This window comes from Apis laboriosa, unplaced genomic scaffold, assembly GCF_014066325.1.
Source record: "Apis laboriosa isolate Shangri-la unplaced genomic scaffold, ASM1406632v1 scaffold16_cov148, whole genome shotgun sequence".
Classification (NCBI taxonomy): domain Eukaryota; kingdom Metazoa; phylum Arthropoda; class Insecta; order Hymenoptera; family Apidae; genus Apis; species Apis laboriosa.
Window position 1 is genome coordinate 754,668 of NW_025222129.1, and position 24,351 is coordinate 779,018.

At 49.9% G+C, this 24,351-nt stretch overlaps 1 protein-coding gene across 13 annotated transcripts in view; it reads right to left on the minus strand.

The window, feature by feature from the left end:
- LOC122711017 (ephrin type-B receptor 1-B) overlaps positions 1–23,243 on the minus strand; it is a 56,219-nt gene extending 32,976 nt beyond the window's left edge. For all 13 annotated transcript variants that reach the window (XM_043929373.1, XM_043929375.1, XM_043929371.1 and 10 more), the window contains exons 1-2: positions 23,050–23,243; positions 6,817–6,896 (exon numbers count right to left, since the gene is read on the minus strand). In XM_043929373.1, the coding sequence (XP_043785308.1) occupies positions 6,817–6,896; positions 23,050–23,179 (210 nt within the window). In that variant the 5' untranslated portion in view covers positions 23,180–23,243. The remainder of the gene's footprint in view (positions 1–6,816; positions 6,897–23,049) is intronic.
- Positions 23,244–24,351: the final 1,108 nt, after the last annotated feature.

Sequence of the window (24,351 nt, forward strand, 5' to 3'; positions counted from 1 at the left end):
ATCGATCGTGCGCGATTTTGTTTCGTTCCGCGAGTCGTCCTTCCCTGACGAGAACTCTGTAATCGATACTTTTCGTTCGATGCCCGTTCCTACGTACGCTACGTATATACAAGCTTCGTCCCGTTCCGTTTTCGATGACATTTTACGAGGCGAAAAAACACGTGTACGCGGCAATTCGAGAACTCGGCTATCTCTACCATTTTCCTCGACTCCCTCCCGCTCGATAGAACTTGGCTTAATTTTTTAAACGCGATGGGACGATGTTTCGTTCCTTCTCCTTCTCTCTAACCACGAACGCCGTCCAACCCGAGACTATTCCATTATTCCATTTTGCTTAACGTTTCTCTACGAGAGGAAAGAAGACGCGTGTGCGGATTGGATAAGGAGGAAAGAACGGTCGATATCGTACCTGGAAGACGATACCATTCCACTTTCGATTGGCAAAATCGCGCGTATCCTTTTCCACAGATAAAAGGAGGAGGAAATGAGATAGACGATGGCCTCGAATTACGGTGGCCGATAAATAAGTCATCCTCGGGAGGATGAGAGAAAAAAAGGAAGGAGGAGGATTCTTTCGTTTATCGACGATAACTCGTTCGAAGGATCGTTCGAATTTCGAGTATTCTCCTTCTCGCCAACCACGACGAATCTTTCTCTCTTTCTTTGTTTTTTCTCTCCTCTTTTTCTTCGACGAGTCGAAAGTCGAGGGGAGAGAGAGGAAGGAAAAAAGAAGAGGATAGATCATTCCGCTTATCTGGTTAATAAATATTTAGGTAAATAGTCGGCTAGTTATTCCCCCCTCCCGGAATGTAACCCGATATTTATTACTCCCGCTCGTCGTCGCTCCGAAATGTTCACAGCTGTACGATTATTGCGCTCCACCCGGTGTACGGCCCGAAACACAGTGAGACACACGCGCCTGTCTCCACCCTCCTGTTTATGTAGTCTTTTTTACGAGGTACGGGTAATTACTTAGGCGCCTGGCATCCACCATCGTCCATAAACTCGAACCGATATTGGCTTTCCCGTATCGACGTCCCTCGTATCGACCTTCGACAGATTCTTTTCCAACTCTCTCTCTCTCTCTCTCCCCTCCCTTATGAATCGTACTCGAGAGATTCCTCTTTCTTCCTTCTCGAACTAAAAACTAAACTAGCAGTCCACGGTCGATCGATATTATTTCCATCCCATCTGACGTTTTCCAACATTTTCAAGCGTTCTTTGTTTCCGAGATGTCGCGGTTGGGAATCCGGGCGAGAAAAAATTCAGGTTTGGAGTGGGTGCAAGGAAGGGCCGACGGCTTTCGAAGCTTTTATTTTCGAGGGCGTTAGAAGGGAGGGAGGAAGTTTGCGAGAACGAAGGTATCGCTACCGGTATGCAAAACGGGAAGATATAGGCGGGGGAGGGGGGCAAAGGATGGGCGAGTTGGCGAGGCCAAGTGTTTTCTCGCTTCGTCCCGTCGCTTCGCATTCCGGGAAGGCGATCCTTGACGAGCGAGAGCCCCCGAAGACGCTGTTACCCGAGTCACATATCACCACGTGACGTCCTCAGAATTTCGCATCCGAGGAGCGCATTTAGATGCAGATACGGCCGCGGTTAAAAAGACCAAACTCCTCTCCAGAGGAGGAGGAGGAGGAGGACGAGAAGGGAGGGGAGAAGCGAGCGAAAGGAGGGAGAACGAGAGGAGGGAAGAGAGAAAGGTGAGAGGAGACGTGTAGTTGGAGAAGGAAAGAGGAGGAGGATGAAGATGAAGGAAACGCGAGATAAAACGGCGAGATAGAAACTCGAGTGCCACGTGCGAGTCGAGTAGACCTTTTCGCCAGGAGTGCAGACACGATCGCCACGTTTCATCGACTCGGAGAAGCGGACTCGGCTGCCGGCTTCCTCCACCGGCTGGTGGACGATCGACCAGCGATACGGAGAGGATCCCCTTTCGGAAGCCAAATTTCTCCTTCCCTTTCTTTCTCTCTTTCTTTCTTTCTTTTTCCCCCCCTTTTTTACACTCTACCGACCAGTTATCGCGACAGAGTACCGTTAGTTCGCCGCTAGTTCCCGTTCCGACGGGAGGACCCCTTCTCGAAAGTCAAACGAAACCGAAAACTCGACGGACGAAAATGTAGCTCGACCGGGTGTGCATTTGAATATCCTTCTTCTCCTTGTTCCCGGGATAGGGAAATGATTTAAATATTCCGTGGAACGAGGCAACGAGTCCTCGATCTCGTTCTCCTTCCTCCTCCGTTCCATCGAAACTTTATCTCCGTGGAAATAAATCGCGTCGCGTTACCTCTTTGTGACTGCTCGAGCTAGCTTTCCTCCTCCTCCTCCTCCTCCTCCTCCTCCGTGTAGATTCGATTCGATCCCGGTATATACACACCTCCAATAATTTACATTAACGAGGCATCGGGTATAAAGTACATCTTCGAACGTACGACTTTCGTGTTCCCCCCAAAAATTGTTCTCCCATTCATTGTTTATTGGACGTTCTAAACTCTTCCTCTCTCTCTCTCTCTCTCTCCTCTCCTACGCGCGAGAATTACACGATACCCGAGGGAACGGGTCGGGTCGTCGCTAAACCGACGATAAATTTTTCTAGAAAGGAAAAAAAGAAAAAAGAAAGAAAGAAAGAGAGGGCTCGATCGATTTCAAAGGATTCCAAAAAGATGACTCGCGCGAGCAACGACGCGATGTTTCGTCAAGAACGCGATCCGTTCGACAACTCGAGCGTCCTCGATTAATTCAAGTTTTTCCCTTTCTTCTCCTTTTTTTTTTTTCTTTTTGTTTAAACTTCTCGAAATCCTTCTCTCGAGGGGTAGGTCCTCTTCGCCTGGAGGAGTCCTGGGCGACCAGGAGATTAGCGGTATGGATACGCTGCAGAGGAGGGGGAGGGGTATCCTCGAGTATCTCCCTTTGCACCGAGTTGCCAGCCACTCACCGTCTCGGCAACACCATCAAAGCGGCGGCGGCGGCGGCGACGACGACGTTTCGCCTCGCCACGCACACCGATCCTTCTTCCCTCCCCCCCTCTCGTTCAAATATTCCGAGCTAATTCCGTTTGCCTTGTTTGTTCCGACGCTGTTCGCCCTACCGTCCTGTATATTAATAATCCCCCCTCCCCGCCTGCTTAACCCGGTCGGATTTTCGTCCAACGATTCCATGGAGGGGGAAAATAAGCGACGCTACTCTTACTCCTTCTCGTTTCCTTTAATCAATCCTTCCTCTCTTCGAATAAATAATAAATAAATCGAAAAAAGTTTTCCATTTATTTCCGATTAGATCCCAAGAGAAAGGGGTGTGTAGGGGTATCCTCGTCCAAGAATCTGAATGGGAGTCGAGGGGTTATGGTCTGTTTTTAGGAGGGGGAAGGGGAGGAAGGGGAAGAGGAGTTGGTGCACGCGAGTTCTTCCTTCGTGACGTCACGCGTGTGGTTCGAATGACCAATGGAGAAGATTCATTTTCGAATATTTAAATGAAAGATAATAATTGTTTCGACGTTCGAGTTTTAAATTTTCTTCTTGAAAATGTTTACGAGATTGAAATGGTATTGTACATGTAGTATAGTATATAGTATATAGCATATAGTGTATAGGGAGAGAATTAATCGATAAAATGATGGGTCGTTGGTTTAAATTTACTTTAGGAAGCGTCCTCGAAATTATCTAACTTTATGTAGAATTTAAAGTTCACTGAAGTTTTATATGTGGTTTTATTATTGAACGTTGCCAGCAACATCATTATTTCATATATATTGTATCGTGTTATGTTATAATATGTTCCCTTTTTATCATTGTTAATTTATTTATTACATTTTTGGAGAGATAATAATATTCCTAATTTTAGTTTTAGTACCTATTTGTACAGATCACGTATAATTAAATATATTCAGCTAGACCCGTACACGTTTTTATCTATCACTGCCCGGTCTATTTTAATTCGAGTCGTTGTAAATTATATCGATAAGTTTTGCAACGTAAGAGTCGAATGCACTTTTCTTCGCTGCCATATTTGATTCGCGAAACTATATTATATTGTGTCGTGTTATGTTATAATATATTCCCTTTTCATCATTGTTAATTTATTTATTACATTTTTGGAGAGATAATAATATTCCTAATTTTAGTTGGTAATCTTCGAACGATCGATATTTTCAGTTTCATTTCAGTTTTTATCGTTATTTTGTTAAATTATCACTCCTTAGGCCCATATCTATCGAGTAATTTATAGGATCGTCGGAACTTTTTTTTTTTTTCTCCCACACATTTGTTCCTTTCTAGAACACCATTTCTAATTTTCCAACGTCCAATATATCACGCGTTCGTCAAACTCCAAGCGTTATCTAAAATCTACAACGTTTTTACTTAAGTCACAATTCAAGCCACAAATATTTATACATTTTCTTTCCTCTTCTCCATTAATTAAACGCAATGTTAATTCTATACTCCATTATTTATTATGCCCAAAACAGGAAGAAAATAATTTTGCCTTATTTATTCGAAAAATGTTAATTCTTTCTATACTCCATTATTTATTACGCTCAAAACCAGGAAGAAAATAATTTTGTCCAGCCTCCTTATTTATTCGAAAACCACCACCGACAATTGGAAGCGGAGAAACTGGATCGATCCGCCTCCAAAAAGAGGATTCCTAGAATTTTTCGTCCGTAGAATCAAAACGACAGAGAGAGAGAGAGAGAGAGAGAGAGAGAGAGAGAGAGAGAAATTTCACGAAAGGAAGGGAGATTAGAGCGAGCGGTGTTCCGTCATCGAAAGGAACGTCGAAAGAGATAAAACCTCTCCCCCTCCTCCCTCGATCATCGACACCAGCAACGGAGGATCCGATGGAATTCGAAGGGTGAGCCGTTCTCGGAACGGTTTCACGCGCAATCGCGAATCGAGGAAGTGGCGACCGATAATCGCCACCAACAACACCTCCCCGCGATTAAACTCGATCGTTCAAATATCGAAACGAATATCTCTTCTCCTGGACGAAGGCAAGGGGAGCCGTCGAACTAACGCCTCGAACAATCTCCAAAGGGTAAGCTAACCGACTCCTTTATCGTCTCTGCATCCTTTATCCCCCGGATAAATTGCCCTTCTTCCACCAAGGGATTCGTTACGCTCGCGTGTGTGTATATATATTGTTATAGAATTTAAAGTTCACTGAAATTTTATATTACTATTTCATTATTTAGTTGGTAGCTATTTGTTTCTCTTCGATATTTCAAATGTTTTGTAAACAGATACGCGCAATATATATTTATTTATTATTTTCCACTGCCCAGTCAACAATATATATAAAAAGAAAAAGGAAAAAGGAGATATAAGGACGCGAAAGGAAGATGGAAGATGGACGAGCCAGTTCCCGAAACGAAGCGAGGAACTCCTTCGGAGAGGATCGTAGAGAGACCACGCTCCGTCGTGCGTATTCTCGAGAAGTTATATAGAATAGAAGGAGGAGGAGGAGGTGCGAAGCGAACTCGAGCGCCGAGGACGAGCTTGTTTTTTCTTTCTCTTTCTTCTTTTTCGACCCGTTCCAAGGAAAAGAAAAAAAGGAGAGAAGAAGAAGAAGAAGAAGAAGAAGAAAAGGAAAGGAACGAACGAGCTTCCGCGCGTTCCTCCGCGGAAGATCCCGTTCCCCTCGAAAGGGAAGCGAAAGGGCGTTTAGCGGGTGGCTAAAATCAACGGCAAACCGAGAGAACCTTTTCAAACGGAACGGTTTCGTTGCTCGATTAGCGGCACGGCGCTAACTATCGAAAGCTGAAAGCGAGAGGGGAAAAATAGTCTCCCTTCTCCTCTCTCTCTCTCTCTATACCCCTCGATTCCCAACGAACGTTGAAATCGAACAACGAGGTTGACCGATAATTCGTTTCCACGTGGCAGGTGAGAGGAGGGAACGATCGACGATTAATTATCGCGTATTATCGACGGTTATCGGTCGATATATCCAGGCGAGGGAGGGGGGAGAATCGAGTAAATATCGGGTGGAAAGGGGCAAGCGGCCGTGCTTTATCGCTCTCCCCCTCCCCCCTGATAAAGTTTGCACAGGAGGCGCGGCAGATATTTAGGGGATGCGACACCTGCGAGGGTCGAGTAGAATTTTAGAATCGTATTTATATATATATATACACGCGTAGAGGAGAAACTATGAACGTTAAATAAACGCATCCTCTCTCTTTCGCAACCACCACTCTCTCCTCTCCTCTCCTCCCCTCCCTCCCTGGCGGCCGTCTCTCTAATTTGTCCGTTCAAACAAAAAGCAATTTGTTACCCAGCGGACTGACTCTTGGTCCGCTTGGCGGTGCGGTGTGTAGCGGTCCAGCGCGAGAGGGGCACGGGGAGGAGGGAGGGACCGAGAGGAGCGGGAGGAAGACGAAAAGAGAGGAAGAGCGCGCACGATCGAGAGAGAGAGAGAGAGAGAGTGACGAAGGAGGCGGAGGAGGAGGAGGAGGTAGTGGCTGATTTAAACCTGTCTGGCGGCCCGCTGCGCGCTTAACAACTGAAAAACAAACATGGCGCCGGAGAGAGCGCACCGGCCAGCGGGAGCCCACGTATGCCGCGCGCACCGAGACCATAAAGTGCTTCTGATACCTCTCCCTCCCCCCAATCCGCGCTCTTCTTGCCTCCTCCATTTTGTCCCCCGCGGAAACTGGCAACCGCGTACCGTTTCTGCTTCCGCCGCGAAAAGTCGTCCAATTTCTTTTTTTCCATCCCCTCCTCCCCCGATCTTGCCAGGAGCAGACAGCGTAGAGGTTCTCGTTCTACGTCTCGATCGAAAAGCCACTCTCTCTTCGAGGAGATCTCCGAGTATCGCAAAACTTACCCCTGGGGTGTTGGCTTCCGCGCCGAAAGGATACTTGGTCCACTCGAGCTTCTCCTCTTGCGTCGTGTCCAAGAGAACAACTGTAACGAGAGAAAGAAACAAGATTGAACGAACTGAAGGATGACATTTCTTTTTTCTCTCTCTCTCTCTCTTTCTTCTTTGCATTGCATCGCGAGGAAAAGAGAGATACAGAGAGGTTAGAGAAAATATGCGAAAATATTGTCGTGATCAAGGCGCTTGGTCAAGCTGATTTCCTCGATCAAATATATATATATATATATATATATATACACTCGTCGGTGTGGGTATCGAAAACGCGCGGGAGAGCCGCTAGCGAAGATCGTACCGTGAAAAGTGAACGTTTGAGGGGAGGAGGGAACGACTCCCTCTCAAAATGGCGGATCCTCGAGACCGTCGTGCTAAAACACCTTGCTTCTCTCGCCAGCTCTCGTTTTTCCCCCTTCCTGTATACGCGGGTGAGAAAGCCGGGGTTGAAGGAGGGGGTCGCGCGCGTATCGTTGCACACGCAGCACGGCACAGGCACGGGTTGGCGCGACACGCTCGTAGCGGTGCCCGTATCGACCGGCTCTCGGCTGCTGTTACAACCCACCCTTCCCCCTTTCGCTCCTCTCTCCCGCGTCTCCTTCCATCCCGCGCGCTTTTCACCCCGTTTCCCAATCTCTCTCTCTCTCTCCCCCCCCCTCCCTCCATCTTTTTGTCTCGCTTTCGCGCCCCCTCCCCTCGCACGGTGTTCGCTCCAACTCCCTCTTCCTTCGACTCGAATGCCACTCCGCTTTTCTCTACGCGCCGCTCTTCCTTCGTTTCGCGCCACGTTTCCACCCCTCCTCCGCTTCACTCGTGCACGGCGTTCACCACCGTGTGCCCACGCAGCCATCACCCCCCGAACGTCGTCGTCGTCGATCCCCCGCGCTCCGGGTCCTTGAATTCCTAGACCAAAGTACCCGAGCCGACGCGGTGGCGGCCCACCCTCCCCCGAGCCGGATGGAATCTCAAAGGTGAAAACTGCGCGGTGCAAAATCCATCCGAGGCCCTTCTTCTCCGCCCCCCCTCCCGCCCGACGCTTCGACGAGCCACGCAGAATCCCAGGGGCTCTCACGCGCGATTATCCCCGACCTCGTCGAGACACCGCGTCGAAACGCGGCAGGAGGGAGGGGTGAAAATAATTGTCCCACCTATCTACCTACCTACCTACCCATCTATCCATCCATCCCCTGCAATCCCTTCCCTCCCGAATTTTTACCGCCAATTTTCCCCGGAAAGGGAATTCCAAAGTATTTCCCTTCCTCTTTCGAGAGAAAAATTATACGCGGACAAATGGAATCGATGAAGGAAGGAAGGAAGGAAGGAAGGAAGGAAGAAAGGAAGGAAGGAGCAGAGATATATTCGTGAATTCTCGCGAGATATCCACTCGAGGCGAAGCCACTCGACCCGATCCGACTCTCTTCTCCAAGTCGTCTCATTGTGTGTAATGGGCTTTGCAGCGCCCCCGCCTAATTCGAGCACTCTCGAGAACTAATTCGGATACATCCCAAGAGGGTATGCCAGCTACGAATTCGCAGCAAAGTAACAAGATCCAAGATCCTCCTCTCGCCTCCCCTATAAACTTTCACCCGCTTTGGATTCGACCCGCTGTACCGGAACTGGCTCCGCAGAGTTTACCTCTCCTCCCTCCCCTCGCGAAACGCGACGAGACGACGCTCGAAAAACGATGATCGAGGAGCACCTCTCGAGTTGAATCTTCGATGAGGAGGAGGTGGCCTCTATGCTTATTGCTTGGACGGACGGAGCAATTCTTTCGCGTGGCAGGATCCTCGAGATGAAATCGAAATAAGTTTCAAACGAGAAGAAAGGAAGGAAGAGAAGAAGACGACGCGTGGGGGTTGCTGTGGGGGTTGCTTTTAGGAGGTGATCGAAGGCGATCGCTTCTCTTTCTTTTCCTTTTTCCACCCATTTTATTCAGGAGATAAGAATCGTGGATCTTTCGAGGAACGAGCGAGAGGATTGCGAGACGCGAGTCGTCAGAATTATCGTTCCCGGGAGCGGAGTGGAAACGGAGAGGATCGCGGTGAAAACGAGGATGTGTCCGTATTTCGTCGTCGGATCTTCCTTTTCTTCGTTCCTCTTCTCCTCCTCCTGTTTCTCCACCCCTACACGCACTCCCGCGAATACGTAAGAGGGCTGGCGCGCGTGTGTGCGAGTAACCGGTGTACGACGCGGTCCCGTGAGACGTACCGAATTTAAATTTCAAATTTGGAGCGTGTCGCTGGGTGTGACGGTATGCATAGCGTTGCCCGCCGGCCCTAACTCACTCCACACCGATCGCTCGTCTCTCTTCTCTCCCACGGGCTCCCCGTATATCCGTCCGTCTATCTATCTTCCTTCCTGCCCGCCCGCCTGCCTGCGTGTCTTCTTCTCTTCCCCTTCTCCGTTCCAAGAGGGAGGAAACATCCACGATCCACGATTTTTCATATTATTCAAATAAGGGAATGTAGGGGTGTAGGAGATACGCGAGAGAGAAAATTGGAAAGTCTTTCATTCGAATATTCCCTCCCCCAACTATTTATCCTCTTTTGGTTTCGATCCTTGGTTGAGGTTTCGATTGTGAGGAGGGAGCGATGAAAAAATCGAAGGGGAAATCGGCGTCTTAACCGTTTATCTTCTTTTGGTTTCGATCCCTGGTGAGATTTCGATCGTGAGGATGAAAAAATCGGTCGGGAAATCGGCGTCTTAACCGTTCATCTCCTTTTGGTTTCGATCTCTGATGAAATTTCGATCGTGAGGATGAAAAAATCGATCGGGAAATCGACGTCTTAACCGTTCATCTCCTTTTGGTTTCGATCCCTGGTGAGATTTCGATCGTGAGGATGAAAAAATCGGTCGGGAAATCGGCGTCTTAACCGTTTATCCTCTTTTCATTTCGATCCCTGGTGAGATTTCGATCGAGAAATCGACAGTTTAACCGTTTATCCCCTTTTGGTTTCGATCGTGAGGATGAAAAAATCGATCGCGAAATCTTAACCGTTCATCTCCTTTTGGTTTCGATCCCTGATGAAATTTCGATCGTGAGGATGAAAAAATTGATCGGGAAATCGACGTCTTAACCGTTTATCCCCTTTTGGTTTGGTTTCGATTCCTGATGAGATTTCGATCGTGAGCAGAGAGTAATGAAAAAATCGGTCGGGCGTCTTAACCGTTTATCTCCTTTTGGTTTCGATTCCTGATGAAATTTCGATCGTGAGGATGAAAAAATCGATCGGGAAATCGGCGTCTTAATCATTTATTCTCTTTTAGTTTAATTTCCATTCCTGGTGAGGTTTCAATCGTGAAAATGAAAAAATCGGTCGAGAAATCGACGTCTTAATCATTTATCTTCTTTTGATTTCGATTCCTGATGAAATTTCGATCGAGAAATCGGCGTCTTAACCATTTATTCTCTTTTGATTTCGATCCCTGATGAAATTTCGATCGTGAGGATGAAAAAATCGGTCGGGAAATCGGCGTCTCAACCGTTTATTCCCTTTTGGTTTGCTTTCTGATGAGGTTTCGACCGTGAGAATGAAAAAATCGGTCGGGAAATCGGCGTCTCAACCGTTTATTCCCTTTTCGTTTGCTTTCTGATGAGGTTTCGACCGTGAGGATGAAAAAATCGGTCGGGAAATCGGCGTCTCAACCGTTTATCTCCTTTTGGTTTGCTTTCTGATGAAGTTTCGATCGTGAAGATGAAAAAATCGGCGTCCTGTCGCGAAGGAAGGGGGGGGGGGCCGATGATCTCCGATTACGCAACGGGGATCGTCGACGCACACGCGTGAACCACGCGGGATGGAACCACGGGAGCCCGCGTGGAAGGAACGAGAGAATGGCCGGTTCGACGATAAATCAATAGCGCGAGGTCGAGGAGAGAGACGGATGAGTGACGTAACGAGCCCGTTCTCTTACCATACGCTCCATAAGAGAGCGTATACGCGGCCTAACGCGAAGATACGATTGAATCGCGCGCGGGGGAAGAAACAAACCTGTTGCGGCCCCGAGAGCCGGGGCTACCTACTTCCAACTGCTGCTCAACGATTAAGATTACGATTTGCACACCTGCAAATGCCTCTCCCCCTCCCCTCCCTCTCATTCTTCGCGCTCGGAAGAAATTTTCCCGATTTTCTTCTCCTCCTCGAGTCGAGTCGAGAAGGGCGGCGAATTTTCGGCGACGAATCGAGGACGCAACAATCTAATCTAGACGGATTGAACAAGGAAAGTTCTTTATTACAAGGATTGCTTGTAAGTCGAGCAAAACCTATCCCCGTTTTATCTTATCTCCCTCTCTCTCTCTCTCTCTCAGTCTCCACGAACTCGTCGAAATACCGGTTGCGTGTTTCCCCGCCGTTCCACCATCAACTATCCAACTCGGCTTCCCGCAATCGCAAGTCCAATCCGTAAATTTCTGACGATTCAATCTCTCGACCGGTAAACCGCTTTCCACGCGAGGGAGGAGGGGGATCCGGACAGGCGAGCGATCGTGCGGGGAAATATATATATTACGATTCCATTATTCGATCGATCGATCGACCGACCGATCGTGGATATAATACGCGGATCGAGTTACGCGAGCGAAAGGTCAAAGGGAACCGCGACAGAGAAGGGGGGAGAAGGGGGCTAATGGGTATCGCGGTTGGAGAAACGAGGAACGCGTGTGCGTTCGATTATCGGTGTTTGTACAAGTCCGCCGGAGGCAGAGTCGTCGTTCGTTCAGATGCACGAGTTTCGGTGGAAGAGAGAGAGAGAGAGAGAGAGAGAGAGGGAGGAGATTGCCGGTGAGAGGAGACCACCTACGTATAGTCGAGTACACGCGGTCGACGAATATACAACGGTATTACGTTCCCTCGGCTTTATTTCGGCTCTAAAAATGCCGAGCCGGCTCGTCTCTTTCCCGATCTCGTCTCTTCCCTTCTCCTCGATCCGAAACATCGATGCTCTTTTCCCTTTGCGAAACCAACACGGGACTCCGGCCCTCCTCTGCGCCTTTGGCTTAACGGCCTTCCAATTTGTCAGGATCCGACTCCCATTCCCAACGTCTTTCCTCTCTTCCCTCATCTTCTCGTTCCTCGCGCCCTCCTCCTCTTCTCTTCCGTTCCCACCACCCCTTCTTCCCTGTCCCCTGCTTCGCTCCCTCTCCCTTCATTCCTCCTCTCTCTCTCTCTCTCTCTCTCCCTTCTGCCCCTTCGAATCCCTCTTGCTCGCTCCTTCACCCCGACATATTCCTATCGCACCTCGAACCGTTCACCGCGGAGGATGTCGTTGACCCATCGAACGGGCGTGCTTGGAGCGCGGAGCCGATCCGTTTGCTCGGTCCGCCGCCAAATTCGTGCATCGATCCGCCACGAGTGGCATCGAGGGATGCGATAGGATCGCGTCGTAAGGACGAGCTTTCTCTCTCTCTCTCTCTCTCTCTTTTTCTCTTTCTCAACGGAACGGAAAGAAAATCCTTCCTTTAATCGAACGTCTCGAGAGCCGAGGAGGAGGATCGAAATCGATGGAAAGGGGCGCTCCTCGATCGAGCGCAACGATGGGAGCGGAAAATGGATTTTCGGTCGCGACAAGAGGAGCGAAACGAAAGAAGGGAGGGGAGAACCGTCTGTCTGGAATGGAGGGGAGGAGAAAAAACGCGTGAATCGGGGGGAAGTGGGAAGGGAGGGGAGGGGAGAAGCGGGAAAAATATGAGGTGCTCGGAAACTTAACCCCGGCTCTCTCTCTCTCTCTCTGCGGGATCCCGCGGGGCACCGTGCGCTCACCATCTTTTGGGTCCGACTGGGCGGCACGGGGAGCCCGAGGGGGAGGGGGAGAAGGGCGAAAGAAGGCACCGAACGTGGCTCGGCCCACGCCGAGCGCGGATGGGCCAGCGCGCCAGCCATCGCTGGAATTACCATTTACATAGTGTTATTATGTTTGTGCATAATGTATGTACACGTGTTAAATCAATTATTTAAACAATATGGGGATCCGAATGCCGGTTGGGTGACGCCGCGGCCGGGGATGAATGCGGGGGACGGTCGAGGGAGAAGAGACCGGAGGGGGAGGGAGAAAATGTCTGGATACTACGGAGATGTTGGATTACCCGGTTCGCCTCCTCTTTCCTTTTTCCGTCTCTCACCCGTTCCCTCTCCGCCTTCTTCTTCCTCTTCTTCTTCTTCTTCTTCTGCTTCTTTCTCCCTCCTCCTCTCGGCCGAGGAGTTCTCGCGAGGCTCTTTGCATATGGATCTTGAATTTCAATTGTGCTTTTCAAGTGCAACCCCTCCCCCTCTCTTTTGTTTCCCCCGTCCGTGTTCCTTCACCCTCGCTTTTATTTCCCCCCCCCTCCCTCTCCTCCGCCCATCCGCCCGCGTCTTTCCCTTTCAATCCTCTTTCGCTCCTCTTTCGGCCGTCCCTGCTGCTCGCAGACGACAGACAACGCGCGTCGCACGACGAAAATCCCGCGCGGGATAAAAAGCGGCGACCACCCGCCACAGCTCACCGAAGCGCGTGAAACGCGTAAAACCAAGGTGAAAAGGCGCGGCGAGGGTCATCGATCATTCGTTGGATCGGAGCCAAGTCATCGAAATGCTTATTCGTTTCCCCTCCCCCGGCCGATGTAGCGCGTCCTCCCGCTGGGATAAATAAAAATTCTCTCGCGACGTTCTCCTCTCTTTCTGCCTCGTAAATTTTCTGCCCGCCCGGTGTATATAGATATACGCCGCGACGATATGTTCGCGCGATATTCGCCCGCCATTGTTAATTTAATCTCCCTCCCTCCGCCACCATCAGTTTTCGAAACGTCGAGCGATATTTAAATCCGTCCCTTCTTCGCCTCTCTCGATCGATCGATCGAATTTATCGTCTTAAAGAATTATCGTTTAAGAGTTGGAATCAAGGAGAAACAGATCCTACTTGTTCTCTCGACGAACGAACGAAAATACCTTCCTTTCCTTTTCCCTTTCCGTCCACGTTTCCAACGGACGTTCTCTTTCAAAGCGTGCAAATTAGTCTCCAACTCCGCGATGATCGAATCAATCGGCCCCACCAAACCGTTACTACATCATTCACGAAACGAAAGCGTCCAACTACGAAATTCCTCCGCCTTGTAACAACGGATCGCGAGCGCGATTCTCCTTTCCCCCTTCTTTTTTACCTCCTCTCCTATCCGTCTCTGATCGATCGACGAAAAATCGACGATGAAGCGAGGATGATCGCCCCTCTCAACCGACCGACAATTTCATTTATTAGAAATTTATTCGGATCGGGTGTAGGACGCGGCGCGAGTACGAGAATACATATACTGTTAGGTATTCCAAGATCGTTACCATTCCCGTGGTATGTATCCACGGGCGGATTACGGGGCCGAGTTAATTAATAAAACGAGCGTACAGCGGCAGATGGGAGAAAAACTATCCCGATTCGCGGTAGCCGGGCCGTATATACGTTGCGCAGACGCGTATCCGTTTTCTCTCCACTCCATTTGTCGGCCACCTGTCCGATCGCCAATTTATACCGGTCGGTAATTTCGCATACCGAGAATATTAGACATCGATACGTTTCCAACGTTGCGCGCGCGTGCGGGCACGCGGGGACTGGCAAGCGACCCGACTCGCTCGATATACCGCACGGTACGCTGCTCGATCCCTGCTCGCCCTATACTCTCCGCGCCGCCAACTTACTTACACGATCTTACACGCTCGTGTGCCCGTGGTCGGCGCGCCTTCGTTATATCTATCTCTCTCTCTCTCTCTCTCTCTACTTCGACGTTACACGGCGTATACACTCCGCGACCGCGATTTATCTCGACCGGTTAATGCGTTCCGAGAATCTATTACCGGCCTCCCAATATTATAATTATTTTATTAGCGGGTCACTCATTATCCTCCTCTTTACGGCCGCTCGCAGATTATTTTTCCCTCGCCTCTCTCGCCTACTTCTTCTCTTTTTCTCTTTCTTTTTCTTTCCTTTTCCCTCCTTCCTTCTTCCTCACTCGACTTTCGTCCCCGATCCCGTAAAGCAGCGATCAAAAGCGTCCTTTATTTTTCGCTTCGCTGCCACTCGATCCCGCCACCGCTATCCGTGGTTATTATTATTATTATTATTATTGTTATTATTATTATTATTATTATTATTTCGGCTCGAGCCGCGTTTCGCGGACAACGTGACTTTTGTCCGCGATAGAGACGCGATCTCGTCGTTTTCCGTTTTATTTCATCGTCGAGGAATCGTTAAGAGGAGGGGAGAGAGGGATGGGTTTGGTTTCGAGGAAGCATGAATCACGATCGATCCACAAAGGGATAAGGGGACGATCGAATAATTTCCCGAAACCCGAATCTACGAAACGGAGGAACGATATATCGGTGAGAAACACCTGAACACCGATGATGCCTTCACGGAACGTTTTTCCTAGAATCCGTGGCGAATCGATTCGAATGCTCCGTTCTCCGCGATTCTTTCGAGGAATCGTTAATCACCGCATAGCGAACCCGATGAGAGGGACAAGAGGAAGAGGGGGGGAGTTCATTAACGGTCGTCGAAGAAAGTATTCGCCTCTCGATCCCTCCCTTCCTTTCCATCATCGGGAATCTTTTTAATTCCCAGCTACAGAGAGAGAGAGAGAGACAGAGGGGTATATATTCCCCGCGCGTGTCGTTAAGCCCAAGATTTTACGACACGATCCGAAATAACGAGGAACCTGAGTCATCCGCGTGCATAAGTTATCTCTCTCGCTTCGTTTCACGTCCAATCTGCCGGCCCGTTCCGTCCCATCCGTATTCCACGCGTCGAGTCAAAAAAGTTCATGGTCCAGTATCGCTAGGGATATCCCATCGCCCTAGATACACCACTGCTCTCCGTCCCCGTGTCGTAATACGTTCGATAACTCGGCAACCTTTCTTTCCATCACCAGCCTGCCCCACATACTCGAATTAAAAATAATTACCCGAGACAAGACCGAGAAAGCGGAGCGGCCCAAGCGCCGCTCGCCGCTACTATCCCACGAAGATTAACCAGATTTCCAGTTCGCCATTGGCGCGAGCGGCGACACGAGAGGGAGAAGAGGTCGAGCTCGGGTATTATCATAATTGAAAAGTATATGGGATGCCATCATATATATATATATATATATATATATTCATCGCCGATTTTCCCTTACGTGTATAATAATAATAGTAATACGAGAAAGTATTTATATTTTTTATATGTTAGAGTACAGTGTGCGTAATCAATGAGAGAGCTGTGTTAAAATAAATCGCGGTAGCGCGAATCAAAAGAGAGATGATCTAGAAAATCTTCTATATTCTATGGCGAAACAGGTTAAAAGTTGGTAAAAGTGGCGGGGCATCGAAGAAACGCGTCGCGTACCTTAAACGCGGCCATTCGCTCGTAAACGCGGATCCATTATGCCGCTTTGGAAATGCATCCGAGAACGCACCTGTGCTCTACAACACGAACGCGATATCAAACTCGTTTCAAAGAGAGCAGAGGACCTTCCCGCTAGACCAGATCTAGACCGGCCATTCCATTTATCCCGAACCTTGCGCGCAACCTTTATTGCATTATCCTTCCTCAACGTCTTCTTATTTCTCGAGGAAAACTCGTTAATTTCTATCTATCCCCCTCCCTCTCTTACCCGATTTCTTTCTCCCATCTCGTTCTTCCTTCGACAAAGGTCGATTCCGATCGAGCGTCGTCGAGGAAAATAAGGAAGCTTCGCAAGCAAAGACGCGATGCAAATGTAACGGTAGTTGGTTAGTCGTAAAAGCCAGCGGCGGAGCTAATAGACCTATCTATGGCTCGCGAAACGAGAGAGAGAGAGAGAGACGAAAAGAGCGAGAAGCGAGCGAGCGAGAGAGAGAAAGAGAGAAAGGAACGAGCGCTTTATCTCTAGGAAAAGGGAAAATTTAGGGATCTCCCTTCTACCACTTTTTCATCCCTCTCCCTCTCGCCTCCCTCCCCGCCCCGCGTCCCTTCGCCTCGCCAGTCTGCCATATTATCACCGGCCTCCAACTACCTGTATTATTAATGGTGGCCTCCGGGTGCAATGGGACGAAAAACAGCCTTGGGTTATCTTGCCTCGTAAAATTCTATTGGCTCTGACGTGCACCGCCGGGAAACCTCGGCGGGGCCTCCTCCTCCTCGGTATTTTCTTATCTACTTGGCCTTTCCTCCTCCTTCCCTACGTACCGTACGTACGTACCATTTCCCATGCCCTTTGACCCGACTTTCCGACTTTCAGAGAGCATCGCTATACATATACATTCTTCCATTGTTATCCAAGCCTATATATATATATATATAGACGATCGAGGATAATCGTGCAGATTCGGCGGAGAGCGAGATGTCGAGAGGCACGGTGAAAAGAATCGATACGACGTTACGACGGGGGCAGGGAGGAGATAGATAAGTGGTATCGAGATGCAGCGTGCGTACGTACGCGAGAGAGAGAGAGAGAGAGAGAGAGAGAGAGAGAGAGAGAGAGAGAGAGAGAGAGTAAAATCTCCGTTGAAATTTATTTTGGAGCACGCGAGACGACGAGACGGCGGCAACGGCGTGTGTTCATTTATTGCGAGCGAAAGAGCGCGGTGGAGCGAAGGGGAGGGGGTACACGCAGGTGGAGAAAGACTACACTACACCACCCCTATCCCTACCACCGCCTTCTTTTCGCGGATACGGCTGCTGTCGGATGACGGAGGGAAGTCACAAATTTTTTCATTAATATGCAGCGAGACACCCTCCCCAACTCCCTGCTAGGGAGGAAAGGTAATGTAGTAGTAGCAAGGGGTAAAAAGGGGGAAAATGCAGTCTATCTGTGTCCCGGCGCGTCTGTGCGCCCACAGTCGGTGGCCGCGTGTGAGTTCTCGCGAGTCTTCGTGAGGACGGGGCGAAGGCGTGGGTGTAGAGGAGAGAGAAATAATGGTCTGCTAGGAAATGTAACCAACCGACGCTCACGCCCTCGTCGCGACGCCTCGAGAGACTTTACTACTACGGGGAGGAGGGGGAGGGAAAGAGAGAGAGAGAGAGAGAGAGAGAGAGAGAGAGAGAGAGAGAGAGAGGAATCGAAGAAAAGCGGGCGAGAGACAAAACCGGGGATAAAAAGAGGAGGGGCAGAGCAACGGAGACGGAAAACGGGGTGCGAAGCGACAAAGAATACGTATAAAATGTCGCCCCGATATCTCCTCCCGATATACCGTGTACAAGGGAGTGTATATGCATGTATCATCTGCGCTCGGTTTTCTCTATTATTTTCTCGCTCGAAATCGAGGAATTCGCGAATATATATATATATATATATATATATATATATATATATATATATATATCCTTCTCCCCCTTTGCTTCCTTCGTTATGGATTCAATTCCGCGCCAATTTTCCTACGCGGAAGAATATCCCCCATGGGAATCGTGGTCGCGAGATTCGGAGCGAGAGATGGATTTTCGGGTGGGAAGAGAAGAGAGAAAGAAACAGAGGAGGAAGAAACGCAGCGGTGATAGCGTCCGATCGAGAGACGAGGATCGGGCAAATTCCGGCCGTTGGAAAGCGGTAAGAAACGCGTAATACCACGGGCCCCCTCGATGCTCGCGTCGTACTTGGAGCCCCGCTATTCGAGGCGTTTTACTCACCGGCATACCTAACCTCTCTATATATCTCTATACCCGTCTCCTCCTTTCCTTATCCTCCTTAGCCTCGCGCATATACACACACACATACACACACTCTCCGTCTCTCTCGCTCGCTCGAGATTTTTCTCGCCGATTAAAATTTATGCTCACTCGTGTTCCTTCGGTGCGTGCATATCGCGTTTCGTCTCGCGCGATGCTCGTTTTGCGCCGAGTTACGCACACGCCCAGCATCGCACGCCTCTTTTTCTCCGCGTTACGGATCCCTCCCCTCGCCTCCCCACTCCACGAGCGGCCGAAATTGCCGCGACGAGGAACGCGACGACGGATCGCAGAGATTCGTATCCCGTGGAACGTGGGATATCGGGAAAAAGAGATAGGGGAAGTAACTTGGCCACTTTCACCGAGGATAGGGGTGGGGAACGGCGCGTAACCGATCGGACGATAAATAACAAACGACGAGTATTATCGCGAGAAGAGAGGGCAACGGAACGATTTTCGTTCTATTTCCCTTCCTCTCTTTCCCAAAGTCGAGAATCCGTAAGGTAAAGAGATCTCGCTTTTATCGATCGCGGCAACTGTTCGGAAAAACGATCGCTGCCCATTCCGAAAGCGAATAAGATTGGCGTTTAAGAGGAGAAAAGGACGGCCAAGTTATGTCGGAGCGCGACGCGACGCGGCGCTGTTGGACCGTGAGGCGACCGACCGTTTTCACCGGAAATATTGATTTTTAATCCGGCCGGTTATACCGCACCTTTGTGACCCGCTGCTGGCGACACGAGGATGGATATTGCGCTCTCCTATACGCGAGCACGAAATATATATATATATATCGAAAATTTAAATCGAGTCTGTGCGGCAAAGAGAGGAGAGAAATATATATATATATATATATATAGAAGGAAGTTGGGAAAAAGCCGACCGACGAAAAAAACCGTTCGACTCGTTTCCCTTCGGATCGAGGTAACTGTACAAGGTATTTTGCGGTACCGCTTTGCTAAAATTCCTTCGTACCCGCTTCTGCGTACCGCTTTCCTCCACCTCGAGGATCTCTCGTTTCGATCTTAGGCCAACGTCGAGATCTCCAACGTCCCGTCTCCGGAACCCTTCTGAACCTACTTATATATGTACACGTACATATACGCACATATATACACATACACACACACACACACACACACACACACGTACGCTCTCCTCTCCACACGCTCAACCCCGGTCAATGAGAGTAGTCACCTACATTCGTCCGTTCGTGCACCATCCTCTCCTCTCGCGCGCGCACCTTCTCCCCCCAACTTCTCCCCCTCTCGTCACTCGACTCACCGGTTCCGCGGACACGCGCGCACCTATATACGCGCGTACAAAAGGACACGAACTCGGGAACGGGCACACACGTACGGCGAGCGTTCTCCCGTGAGAAGAGACAGCGGAGCGCACGCAAACGTCGAGGATCGGGAGAGAGAGAGAGAGAGAGAGAGAGAGATGCTGAGTTCCTCGAGTCGGTTGATTCCGTGGACTGGCAGGGGGCAAGTTTCAGTCCATCCTTGTCAGCCCGATAGGATGCTGCCGCTTCTGCTGCTGCCACACAGGCTTCGTGCCTCGGTTCGAGCCTGGACCGAAGGTATAGTAGGTTGTACACAGGTATGCACGCGGTGGGCTGGTCGGGCATTCCTGCGGCGTTGCCGCGTCTCTCATATACACCGTAAGGCCTCAACGTGAAGTAAGAATGAGAGAGAGAGAGAGGGAGGGAGAGGAAGAGGGAGGGACGGCGAAGGATATAGCCGGCAGGGACGAAGGAAGGAGTGGGGCGGGAGGGGAGGGGAAGGGAGACAGGGGATCGAGAGAAAGAGGAAGGAACGAAGAGAGAGAGAGTTTCTACCACGACGGGGCCCCGAACGAGTCTTTCTGCCTTTTCGTGGAGGCAATCGAGTTCGTTCGAGAGAGCAACCGCTGCGCCTCTCCCTGCGCCTCTCGACCTGCTCCCGAGAGCTTCTCCCGGCTCGTTGCTTCTGCTCCAGCTCCCGCGTCTTCTTCTTCTTCTTCTTCTTCTTCCTCCTCGCCTTACCCCGCGCGCATATCCAACGGCGAGTCCCTGGACGCCGGGGATCCCTGACCGGCGACACACCACCACCTTAACCTTGCTTTTGCTCCCCTGTCGTACCTCATCGTACACGCTCCCTCCTCTTCCTCTCTCCATTCAAGATTCCTTCGAAACCCAATTTTTCCCCCTTTTTCCTTCCTTTTTTTTCAAGTTACACAACGGAGAAGGCACGCGAAATAGAAATCGCGCCGATAGAATCGTTGAAGGGAAATCGAAAAGACGGATTGGAGGAGGAGGAGGAGAAGGGATTGTAATGTAATCGAACTCTAAGCGTGTCCACGTAGCGAACGAAGCGTGGAGGAGCACCGTTCCAGAAAGTAATCGAATTTCAGCCATACGTGTTATACCGTGTTCGCTCCAACTCTTCGAGGAGAGGGGGGGGTTTGTCCGATTCGATGGACAACAACCATCGATAGAAACTGATTTCTCTCTCTCTTTTCATCTCCCCCTCCTTGTTTAAAATTTTCAAAGAGTCCGAAAGAGACTTTGCGGTGGGATCGGTTGAAGAAAGCCGTTGCCTCGACAAATTCGCTTAGCCGCAGAGTTTATCGTCGAGCACAGAATTACGTGTTTACGCGGCGGATACTGTAACACGAGTACTCGTCGATCGAAGAATGAAATTCATAACGGAGGCTACTATCCAGTAGGCGCAAGGGTAACGAGCATCTCGGGTTTCGTACAGGTCGAGGGAAACAAAGTTGGTCTCCGCTCGCCGTTATCCATCGGGGGACGCTCTTGAGAAGCTCCATCAAACTTCTCCTCCGTACAGGGCCAATTCCCAGGTGTACAGCATTTCCCGCGCGTGTCTACAATCTGAATCAACCGGAGAGAGAGAAAGAGAGAGAGAGGGAGGGAGGGAGAGTAAAAATCCGGTCAAACGGTTTTGCATCGATAAGATCGATCTCGAAATTCGATTCCAAGATCGAACTAACCTATCTTTTTTTCGAAACGGCAGAACGACGTTCGTGAGCGGAATCTCCTTCCGAGGAAAAAATTTCATCGAGAAATCGGCTCACGTAGAGTAAACAGGCCCAGTGAGGTCGGTTTGCCGCTCAATTTCGGAGAGGAGTATATATATATATATATATCCCCACCATCACCTTTCCTCCCTCCTTTCCTCCATGTCCAAATGATCCCCTTTTAATGCAGCGCCACCGCCGTTTCCACCGATCCCGCAATTCCCAAGATTGGTCCGCATTACGAAATTATCGTTATTGCTATCCCCGACGAAGCGAAGGGGTGCGTAGAAGAAGAAAGGCCCGGGGCGAAGAGAAAAAGAAATTTCTTTTTCTCTTCGCCATAAATATGGAAAACGTTCCGCGTAACGTTCCATGTGATAAATTTCTCGGATAGATGGACGACGATGGAATACGTCCATCGTTTAAGAATCGTCCCGTTCTACTCGACGAATCGTGAACGCAGGGATCGCTCGCCTGCTTGCTCGTTTACTCGATTAAGCGGGAATCACGCGAGAAATATTTTTCTCCTCCGCGATGAATATTCTCGAGGTGGTGGTTATGGGATCGAGTTCTCGGCAAATATCGGCGCACTAAGGGAATACGAGAACACCGATCGATCGAGGATTCCGTGCTGCGTTGGCCAACGTCTCTCGAAATTCTCTTGCTCTCGAAGAGGAGCAAGGATCGATTATTCGCCTAGTGGGAAACGTAGGAACAGGCTCGAGGAATGCGTGAAGGATGAAAGAAAAAGAGAAAAGGGGAAAAAAAAGAAGCGGGATTCCATCGTTCGAGAAAACGGTTGTCGAGGTTAACGCGATTTAAAAGTGTCGGGAAGCAGGTCGGAGGAATGGTATCTTCGATAAACGACATTCCATTAGTTGGCGGCGCTTCAACGTTAATTAAGTTATTTACAAGCAAACGATCGACGTCGGTCGTATCGAGAAATCTATCGATCGACCTCGTCACCGTTCCCCAGAAAAAAAAGAAAGAAAAGAATAGGAAAAAATAGAGAACGAGTATCTCTCGATTTTCTCGGGGGAAGCTGGTAATTACGTCGTCCGTGAAACGACTCGAAACACCAGTATGCACACCGTACCGGGAGAGGCTTTCTTCTCTCGATAAAAGAAGAAGAAGAAAAAGAAGAAGGGTTACGCGTCTGGCGTACGACTTAATCGATGCATCTAGCTAAGTATACAGAAGGAAATGGCAATCGCGTATCGTGTCCCGAGGTGTCGTCCGCAACTATCATCTTCTCTTACGATCCTTGGATAGAGAGCACGGCGCTGCATTCGATCGATTCAAACGATCGTTTCCTTCCTAATCCTTCGAGTGCGTAACGAAACGTTGTAATAACTTACTCTAATGGAAAACAGAGAATCGCGGGAAAGACGAAGAAAAAGAATATAGTGCAAGTTCGCAAAGTTTCAGACTCGAGACAATTCGGGTAAATTGTGGGAAGCGGCGATTTTGAATGTAAGAGGAAGATAAGAGGCGGAAAGAGAGAGAGAGAGAAGAGTATAAAAAGAGAGTTACCTGGGTCCGCGTGGGTCCCTCGGGGGCAGATCAGCAACAGCAGCAACGGCAGAAGGTAAGCAGCGGAAGCAGCAGCGGCGGCGCAGGTGGCTAGAAGGCCTGCTACGCCCGCCATATTGAAGGGGGCCATTCTTATCGCAGCCCCGCGGTGGGGCCGCCGGTCCTCTCACGATCCGTGCGAGGCTGCAGCACCGGCAGCGTCGTCACTCTCTCCTCCTCATGCCTCCTCCTCCTCCTCCTCCTCCTCCTCCTCCTCCTCCACGCTCCGTCCCCGCACTTGCCCCGCGCGTCACGCGACCACGACGCGCAACCACCCTCGTAGCCTCTCCCGTCCCCTCCTCCCCCCCCTCCTCTTGCTCCTGCTCCAGGTCGCGAAAAACCTCCAAGAAACTTCGCCCCGATCCGCGGAAGGAACGTTTCTTTCCCCCCTCCCCCTTCCTCACTCACTCGCTCGCTCACTCGCTCACTCACCGCCCCACACTCCCCCCTTCTCTTCCTCTCCCGAAAAAGACGAACGATCGAGCCCGAATCCCTCTTCCTTCACCGTCAACCGCCACCCAACGTCGTGCTTGAAAGCTCGTCTCGCGTCGTAACCTCAGCTTCGTACCCTCCTCTTCGCTTCCACGAAACGCGCGGCCAACGTGGACGGCACGGCTGCATTTACCACCGCTCGGCGATGTTTTTATTTACACCCGGAAGAATGGCCGGGTCCCGAAGAAGAGATTTTCTTTTTTCCCCCCCGCCCCCCTCTTCCTTCGCCCACCAAGCTCCTCGCCCCTTAACGAACACCGGAGATTTCTCGCATTGCCCCCCCCCTTCCTCCCCCTCCTTCGATCCTTCCCCTTTCTTCTTTTTTCCTCTCCTTTCCTTCCTTCGTTTCGTCGACGGCTCGACGAATCTCCCGCGGACGCCGCCTCGTCTGAAAGAGAAACAAAGATCAACCGCATTAATTAAAAAATCCCGCGAAATATCCTTCCCTCCTCCGTCTCCTCGTTTCTATCTCGACGACGAGCTCTCTAGACACCTCTACTACTACTCCGCATCTTCCCGCATCCTCCGAATCCGCTCTAATGACATCCCTAAATGGAGGCGTGCTCGTTCTTTTCGGCCCCAGTCTAGCTATACCGGGATAGATATCGTTTTATAGGAGGAGTTTCCTCTCCTCCTCTTTCGTCTCTCACTTCGAGATACTCTTTTTTAAACGCTCCACGGCTTCGGTAAAACTTTCGAAATTTACGAAGCGTGCTCCTTCCAATGGATATTGTACCTCTTATCTTTTTCTTCTTCTTTTTGTTAGAGACA